General features: G+C 42.4%; 4 protein-coding genes across 4 annotated transcripts; 2 read left to right on the top strand and 2 right to left on the bottom strand.

The window, feature by feature from the left end:
- Positions 1 to 24: 24 nt before the first annotated feature.
- On the bottom strand, positions 25 to 1,764 carry LOC108019003 (uncharacterized). Its single transcript, XM_017086617.4, has 2 exons — positions 1,577 to 1,764; positions 25 to 994 (listed from the first exon to the last, which is right to left on the bottom strand). The coding sequence occupies exons 1-2, from the start codon at positions 1,631 to 1,633 to the stop codon at positions 107 to 109; spliced, it is 945 nt and encodes a 314-aa protein (XP_016942106.3). The 5' UTR covers positions 1,634 to 1,764; the 3' UTR covers positions 25 to 106.
- A 7-nt stretch (positions 1,765 to 1,771) lies between these two features.
- Positions 1,772 to 2,351, bottom strand: LOC108019002 (ATP synthase membrane subunit K, mitochondrial). Its single transcript, XM_017086616.4, has 2 exons — positions 2,156 to 2,351; positions 1,772 to 2,099 (listed from the first exon to the last, which is right to left on the bottom strand). Exons 1-2 carry the CDS (start codon positions 2,216 to 2,218, stop codon positions 1,971 to 1,973), a joined length of 192 nt encoding a protein of 63 aa, XP_016942105.1. The 5' UTR covers positions 2,219 to 2,351; the 3' UTR covers positions 1,772 to 1,970.
- A 1,886-nt stretch (positions 2,352 to 4,237) lies between these two features.
- On the top strand, positions 4,238 to 5,649 carry Obp19a (Odorant-binding protein 19a). Its single transcript, XM_017086604.4, has 3 exons — positions 4,238 to 4,455; positions 4,518 to 4,685; positions 5,337 to 5,649. Exons 1-3 carry the CDS (start codon positions 4,354 to 4,356, stop codon positions 5,538 to 5,540), a joined length of 474 nt encoding a protein of 157 aa, XP_016942093.3. The 5' UTR covers positions 4,238 to 4,353; the 3' UTR covers positions 5,541 to 5,649.
- An 86-nt stretch (positions 5,650 to 5,735) lies between these two features.
- Positions 5,736 to 7,237, top strand: Obp19b (Odorant-binding protein 19b). The gene is made up of 3 exons (XM_017086618.4): positions 5,736 to 6,042; positions 6,102 to 6,324; positions 7,017 to 7,237. Exons 1-3 carry the CDS (start codon positions 5,736 to 5,738, stop codon positions 7,099 to 7,101), a joined length of 615 nt encoding a protein of 204 aa, XP_016942107.3. The 3' UTR covers positions 7,102 to 7,237.
- Positions 7,238 to 7,863: the final 626 nt, after the last annotated feature.

Below are 7,863 nucleotides of genomic sequence, written 5' to 3'. Positions count from 1 at the left end.
CCAAAAAGATGAGCATCGGTCAAATAAGAATCATGTTCCATGTTTATTTTTAAACTAAGAATTTAGCAGATCCCAAGAGGCGTAGAACGTGGCCACCAGTGGAGTCCTACTTCTCGTCGCTGGTGAAGTACAGGCCGGAGGCGAAGCCATCGCTAAAGGCGTTGTACTCCGCCTGTTCCTCCGACTGGGCACCTGCCTGTTCCCGGCTCACCTCCTCCGGCTGTCCCGAGGCGTTCTCCTGGCCGCCACTGCTGGTGGGCACACAAGACCGCGGGGCGGTTCGGCGCTTCAGCGGCGACTCATCGCTGTTCTCGTAGTCCTGACCGTCGTAGCGCTCGTCATCCTCCAGCTCATCCGGATGGACTGCAACTCCGGCTGCCTGAGCCGAGGCTTCGGTGGCGGAACCGGCCCCGCTGGTGTTGACCGCCGCATTACCCAAAACAGCTCCAACGACTCCTCGCAGCACCCGATAGAAGGCGTCGTGCACTTGACCCATCACCTGGCTGGCTGGACGCACTTGCTCTGGCTCGGGCTGCGTGTACTGGTGGTACTGGTAGGGCGGCTGGATCTGCTGGTTTCGCGCCCTGCTGCTGCTGCTGCTGCTATTGCTATTGCTGCTGTGCTTCACGGATCCTTCGGCTCGCCGCTGCTGCTCCTCGCAGGGACACTTGCGTCGCGGAGCTGAGCCGGATGCACCGGATGCAGGTGGAGGGGGTGGAGGCGGGGGATCGTCGCGGCAGCCACCGTCATCCTCGCCCGCCGTCCGGCGTTGCTGCTCCCGATCATACTCGGTCATCGCCCGCTCCGAACGCTCCCGGCAAACGGAGCAGTCGGGATCCACGCCATAGGCACCGATGTCGCTATTGACCGACGGATCCTGGTCCGATTCGCAGCTGCACTTGCCGCTGGCCAGTTCGCTGGACGACTTGGACCCCCGCCGCATCCGGTAAAAGATAAACAGCAGGGCCAACGTGGCGTATGTGGCCTTGGCCACCTGTAACAGTTTTGGAGGTTTTGTTATATGTAAAGGATTTTTAACAATGGACCTGGTATTACATAAAAATAAAAAATGTTTCATTTTGTTTTCAAAAACTATTGCGAACTGGATTTTAAACTTGCTTTCAAACTATTATATTATCTTTAGGGCTATGAATATTCGCCAAAAATTGTTATGTATTCAAACAAAGATTTTTAACAATAGACCTGGCATGTATAAAAAAAATATTTTTTAATACCTTTTTTTCGAAAACTTTTAGATTATGTAAAGGCCATGATTTTCGCAGCGAATTAACTATTTTTCCTTAAGATTGGCTTTACTTTTTTCAAATGCGAATTTAAATTTCAAGTTTAAAAATAAACAATAATTGCACGCCTATTCGATATTACTACAGTATGTCATTCCTAATAGTCGTGGTGGTGATGGTAACTTAAGTTATTGATGATGATATGTATATATGATATGATATCAGACAAAAAAACAAAAAATTCTACAGTAAAATATAGAAAATATTTTGATATATGTACTAATTTCTATAAAACCGGAACCTTTATGAAACCACATCTTATTCTTTCTTACGTTAGCGCGTCCGTTGATGGTTGTCCCATTGAAGTACTTCTTGAAGCCGTCGGCCATTGTTTGGGACTCTGGGAGCTAAGAATCTGGGAACTGGAGAACTGGGGATCTGGGATTGGGTCCGGGTGCTAGGTGTGTGTGTTCCGTCTCCGGGCGAGGGCCTGATTGAATGGGAATGACAAGAGACGAAGTCTATGGACAGGCCTACTCGAGTGAAAAATTGGGTTCGTTGTCAGGATTTGAAATTTATTAGACTCAACGGGGTACACGAGGATTGGGGACTGGCAAGGGCTTCAACTAGGGGACTGGAAACTGGGCCGTTAGCTAGAGGATTCTTGACGGATCATTGGGGTATGGCCTGGGGGCTGGGTTAGCGGGTAGTTGGTGGTATCGCCCCCTAGCCGTGCAGCAATGCCTGCTGGCAGCCCTTGCAGTAGAGCTTGGACTCGCGACGCTTCGAGTTGCGCCGGTGCATCTTGACCAGGACATAGACCAGGCCCACCGAGGCCCAGGTGGCCTTGGCTACCTGTGGGATTCGGTTTCGGTGGGATCCTCTAGACTATCGGATGCAGGGTGACTTACATTGGCGCGACCGCGCATCGTTTGGCTATTGAAGGCGTCGTTAAACTTGAACTGTTCGGACATCTTGGGATCGTTTGGGACCGGACTCCACGCAATTGGGGGCAAAAGGTTAAAATTTGGATACGATATTCGAGCTACACTTTTTACCGGATTTCGGATTGTGCTTGGAATCGAAATTTACACTCACTAAACTCTTGACAAAGCCAACTTAAAATGTAGGTCGCCCTGTTTGTGTTTATAAATTCTATTTACTTGTCCGGTCTTAAGACTAATGTATCCTATTTTTACCATAACATACTACAATTCTATAACGAAACGATGGGACTTAACAATCGATTGCTTATTGAAGATATTAATATGTTTTACGGAAGTTACAAATCGCAAGCGGTGATATCACTTGCTTTAAGACTAAAAGAATTTTTGATATCGTTATGACTATGAACATCCCACGACAACTTTTATTTAACTTTAAAATAATTACTAAAAGAGTGGGCTTTGAAATTAATGTCATTCCCCGAGAACTCCCTTCACTACATTTCTTAAACGTACCCTCATTCTCAATTCGGCTGTGCTACAAAGCAGATCTTAAAGTAAGAACAGAAAATAAAATATTTATATAAAAATTGGGTACAAAATTTTTTTTTATTTAAGATACAAAAAGAAAACGAAGAAAACGACACAAAAACGTAAAAGAATCATCCAACAAAACGCAGAAAACACAAAAATTAAGTGAGTGATATGTGCCATACTACATCTAAAACTGAAAATATTTTGTTGAATTTTTATTATCGGTCTCTCATCTTTACAGTGCAACTCACAATGGTTGTAGTATATCATCGCTGATTTTTCCACGTGCTTCCTGCCGAACCAGCCGATGGACACATGTCATCAGAGTCTGATGATCACACTCTTCAGCTTTTACATCTGGGACGATCTCAAACAAAATGACGCTGATCAGTGGCCTCGTCCTTGGTTCCACTTATCTGGGGAACTCATCGAAGCTCGTCTCACGTAATGCATCTTTTGTAGTCTGAAGGGAAACGCTGGACCTCCAAAATATGCGGCGTATTTTGAAGGACTAGCGTTATCCTTCAGATTCTGAAGGATGGTCTTTGTCTCTATCCACAACGGAGGCAACTAATTTTTTGGAATTTTTTAAAAACTTACTATTAAAAGTGGTTCCTAATTGTTTGAACAAATGTTAAAAGTGGTAAGGGATACTGGACTGGAGAAATGAAGACTGGCTAAATGCTTTCGCTTACCACCACCAGCACTTCTGCACTGCCAGTTCACACTAAAAGACTAGATAAAACATCAGCAGTAAAAAAAAATTGTATATATTAAATATAATTAACAGTGAGAACTGAAACACCCTCTAAAAACCGAGCTAAAGGCCCACGGCGCCATAACCTAATATCCTAGCTTACTTCTAGTTTAAATTATTTGCTTGCACTTCATAAGTAAGCAATTCACATTTTATATTGCTCTCTTAATCAATTATTTTGATTCATGCCACACGCAATTCTATTTCAACGTCATCAGTCGTACAAACTGCACAAATTAAAGTTATTCCCATAATAAATAACAACTTGCAACTAATTTAAATGGTATTCAAATGTACCTACTTATTTTGAAACACGGTATTGCCCTGGTAAAAAGGTATACTAGACTAGCTAAAGGGACTTTTATAGGTGTTCTGTAAAGCTTGAAAAGAAACCCTTACCGAATGTGGTAACCATTTTGTTAGAGGTAACTATTAGAAATCAACTTGAATTCTTAAGAATATTAAACCGCGAATTCTTCAGAACCAGAGGAAGCAACCGAGTTCCAACAGATGAGAATATTATGATTTGGGGGCTAGGTAGCAATATATCGAGCTCATAGGCTTGGAAACCGCTCAAGCAGACCTCTGATTGAAATCTTGTTTGCATTCGCATGATCGGAAACAGTCGGAAGGTGAGGCACATCAGTCAACCCATCTCGGCCAGAATCGCGCCTCGCATGTCACCTGGCTTGGTGACCCAACACCAAACTGTCAATTAATGTGGCAAGATTATAGCCCGGCCAGGGATTTCGATATGGAAATAAGCAGTGGGCGGGTATTTTGCACTCGACCCATAATTTCCACACCCACTAATGGTCTCGATCCAATATCAAGTCATTTGCATGCCGGGAGTCGCGTATAAAAGGAGTTTCGAATGGGTTGCGGATTCCACAGTATCGTCTCGGAAATGAAGTTTCATCTGCTGCTGATCTGTGTCGCCATATCTTTGGGACCGCTGCCCGGTTTGGAGGCAGGGGTAGGTCCTCAAACCCCAGTCGGATCGATCTCCTCACGGACACCTTTGCTATCCTCTTCCAGGTGACGGAGGAGCAGATGTGGTCCGCCGGCAACCTGATGCGCGACGTCTGCTTGCCCAAGTATCCCAAGGTCAGCAAGGAGATCGCCGACAACATCCGCAACGGGAATATACCCAACAGCAAGGACAGCAACTGCTACATCAATTGCATCCTCGAAATGATGCAGTCGGTAAGTACACACCTACACCAAAGCAATGATTTTGGAGTCCTTAGTTACTAAAACATTACCCTGAAGAACTTTCATTTTTATTTAATTTAAAGAAAATAGTTTTAAAAATTTGGAAAATTACGTTTTTCTTTCATATATTAAAAAAAAAACTCTTATTTCTAATTGACCGAAAATATAATTTTTTAAAACACACATCTCTTAACTTTCTAGAAAACATGTTCATTTCGAAAGATACCATTTTCCATTTTTTTGAGTTTTATGAAAATTATAACATCGAGGAAAAAAGTTTTATCATATAGCTATTATATATAATTGTAATAGTTAATCATTTAAACATTACATTAAAATATATTCAATCATTCAATTATTTGAAAAATAAGATATAATATATAATATTGACAATAGAGTGCTGGGTAACAAAGACGTTCGACCAAACCCTTCTAAATTTTAATTAAGCTATAATATATATAATATATTTTTATTTAATAGCAATACAATTAAGCAAATTAGGCTTGCTGGCTACTGTATATATCAGCTCTATAGATATCGTCATTCGATCCGACTGTTGTTATATCGACAACCATATCGATAGTACTAACTCATTAAAACCCAACCCCTGCTCGATTAACTTTCTGATCTGATCCCGCTTAGATCAAGAAGGGCAAGTTCCAGCTGGAGCCGACCCTCAAGCAGGTGGACATCATGCTGCCGGACAGCTACAAGGACGAGTACCGCAAGGGGATCCACCTGTGCAGAGACTCCACGGTGGGCCTCAAAAACGCACCCAACTGCGATCCCGCCCACGCCTTGCTCTCCTGCCTGAAGAACAACATCAAGGTGTTCGTGTTTCCCTAGGAATCCGCATCCGCGACAGATAAATCAGATCAAAATATCCATTGAGCACAGAACCCCTACCCCTACTCTCGACCAGATCAATAAAGGTTTCGCCGGAGGGCTACGTAAATTGTGGTGCATTCTGATTGGGCTGCAATGGGTTGTGGTTGTGGTGTTGGAACTGGTTGGGCTTGCATGATCCGCCCCAGCAATGTCATGGCTATCGCCGGAAGATCTACAACCGGGGGCGATTGGCATGTACCGGATGTGCCGGACACGATTGCGATGGGTATAAAATGTCCAGCGGGCATCGCTGGCCGTCCACTAACCACAAGAGAGGCGAAAATGATGCAGAGCAACCGGATGACGATGACGAACCTCCTTCTGATGGCACTGGCCAGCGCTGTAGTGCTGATGGGATCGCCGGCGGCGGCGGAGGAGGAAGAGGTCTCCATGACTGTGGACGAGGTGGTGGAGCTAATAGAACCCTTTGGCGACGGCTGCACCCCGAAACCGTTGAGGGGTAAGCCCATTTGGTCCTTCAAGTACCACTTATTTTAGCCGAATTTTTGTAATCCACAGAGCACATCGTCGAGATGGTGCTGAACAAGGAGGACGCCAAGCACGAGACCAAGTGCTTCCGCCACTGCATGCTGGAGCAGTTTGAGCTGATGCCCGAGGGACAGTTGCAGTTCAACGAGGACAAGACCGTCGAGATGATCAACATGATGTTCCCGGACCGCGAGGAGGATGGCCGTCGCATCATCAAGACCTGCAACGAAGAGAAGAAGGCGGAGAAGGACAAGTGAGTGGGCCAAGGGTGTTTGAAAGTCTGGGTTAACTCACACCAAAAGACGGATGATGTTTATTTCTAGAGTTTGTTAAGGATATAATCTGCGATGTTTCAGTAATCTCAGATGATTTTAGGGACAGTTGGTTAGAGGAATCACAGAATCTAAGTTTTTTTTTGTGTTTCGGAGTAAATTTGCTCTGATTTTAGGATCCTCTTTTTTCAAAACATATTATTTATATAATCTTACTCCAGAAAATCCCCAAGTTTTTCTCCGACTATTTCTAGAGATTTTTAAGGCATATTTGGGCTGCACAGAAATCTCAGGGTTTACAAACTCCATAGATTTGTATGTGTTTCGGATAAAATTTGGCCTGATTTTAGGATCCTCGTTTTTTAAATCATATTATTTGTATAATCTTTCTCCAGAAAAACCCAAAGTTTTTTTTCTATTATTTCTACAGATTATTAAGGATATAATTTGGGCTGCACAGATTCTCAGACGGTTCCCCGGTTTTGTAGAATCCATAGATTTATTTTGAAAGCCTACTATTTGGTTTTAAATCGATTTCTGTGACACCGGGACTTGCTTTTAGGGGACAATTACGTTGGAGGAGATCTTTGTGACGTCCCAAAATACATTTCCCTATTATTATTAGGTATATTATTATAAAAACTTTTCATTTTTCTGTTTTCCCTGCTCTTAGGTGCGAGGCTGCCCACGGCATCGCCATGTGCATGCTCCGCGAGATGCGCTCCTCCGGCTTCAAGATTCCCGAAATCAAGGAATGAGTTCTCTGAGCTGACCTTCTATTGCCTGTTCTTCATCATTTTTTTTTTGTGTGTTAGTTCAGTTTAAATTAATTAGAAACAGCTCGAGAATTTGGGGTGGTTCCCAACACAATTAAAAAGCGCCCAACCAACGAAATGCTGAATATTTATTGGGTGGGATGGGAGTAAGTGTAGCTACACATCAAATTAGGCATGCCACTTTGAATATAATGAACCCTAGCAGAGGCAGAGAATATTATAATTAACGTCGAAACTATAAAGTATACCCGACCCTATATACACTTGATAATATAGTCCACCATTATAAAACTGGCTTTGCAAATCACTAGAAAATAAATTAATTTTCGTATTTATACATTTTATTAAAATTATTTTGAAACCGAAAACCTATGTTTAGACCTAAAACATTTTGTCATAACTAACGCCATTTTTGGAATCATTGTATTAAATAATGTGGCCAAAATATAAGGGTGAATGGTAGCTGTTTTAGGTACTCTGATAGAAAAACGGAATATTAACAATAAATATAAATAATTTCAAACTTTGGTATTTAGAAACATTTTTATAAAAATACATTTAAAACGTATGCTTTAAAACACTGTGCAAGTACGAAAGCCCTTAAGTTTTAGAAACTTTAAAAACCTCAAAATAATTATTTAAAAAATTAATTAATATTTAAATAAAGAAACTTTAGCTCATGTCGGCTTGGACTTCAAGAAGCCTAAGTCCTTAAATATGAAATATTTGGATTTACTACGTTTT

Source organism: Drosophila suzukii, chromosome X, assembly GCF_043229965.1.
Source record: "Drosophila suzukii chromosome X, CBGP_Dsuzu_IsoJpt1.0, whole genome shotgun sequence".
In the NCBI taxonomy this organism is placed as follows: domain Eukaryota; kingdom Metazoa; phylum Arthropoda; class Insecta; order Diptera; family Drosophilidae; genus Drosophila; species Drosophila suzukii.
Note: the sequence above shows the minus strand (reverse complement) of the source record. Positions and strands in the feature narration are given on the sequence as shown.

What these genes read in the sequence shown, in the direction of transcription:
- Obp19a (XM_017086604.4), top strand. Translation starts at nt 4,354, where the DNA reads ATGGGTTGCGGATTCCACAGTATCGTCTCGGAAATGAAGTTTCATCTG. An exon ending in TGCCCGGTTTGGAGGCAGGG is followed by an intron (nt 4,456 to 4,517) that starts GTAGGTCCTCAA and finishes ATCCTCTTCCAG; the next exon opens with GTGACGGAGGAGCAGATGTG. An exon ending in TCCTCGAAATGATGCAGTCG is followed by an intron (nt 4,686 to 5,336) that starts GTAAGTACACAC and finishes GATCCCGCTTAG; the next exon opens with ATCAAGAAGGGCAAGTTCCA.
- LOC108019002 (XM_017086616.4), bottom strand. Translation starts at nt 2,218, where the DNA reads ATGTCCGAACAGTTCAAGTTTAACGACGCCTTCAATAGCCAAACGATG. An exon ending in CGATGCGCGGTCGCGCCAAT is followed by an intron (nt 2,100 to 2,155) that starts GTAAGTCACCCT and finishes CGAATCCCACAG; the next exon opens with GTAGCCAAGGCCACCTGGGC.
- Obp19b (XM_017086618.4), top strand. Translation starts at nt 5,736, where the DNA reads ATGGCTATCGCCGGAAGATCTACAACCGGGGGCGATTGGCATGTACCG. An exon ending in CACCCCGAAACCGTTGAGGG is followed by an intron (nt 6,043 to 6,101) that starts GTAAGCCCATTT and finishes TGTAATCCACAG; the next exon opens with AGCACATCGTCGAGATGGTG. An exon ending in AAGAAGGCGGAGAAGGACAA is followed by an intron (nt 6,325 to 7,016) that starts GTGAGTGGGCCA and finishes CCCTGCTCTTAG; the next exon opens with GTGCGAGGCTGCCCACGGCA.
- LOC108019003 (XM_017086617.4), bottom strand. Translation starts at nt 1,633, where the DNA reads ATGGCCGACGGCTTCAAGAAGTACTTCAATGGGACAACCATCAACGGA. An exon ending in CCATCAACGGACGCGCTAAC is followed by an intron (nt 995 to 1,576) that starts GTAAGAAAGAAT and finishes AAACTGTTACAG; the next exon opens with GTGGCCAAGGCCACATACGC.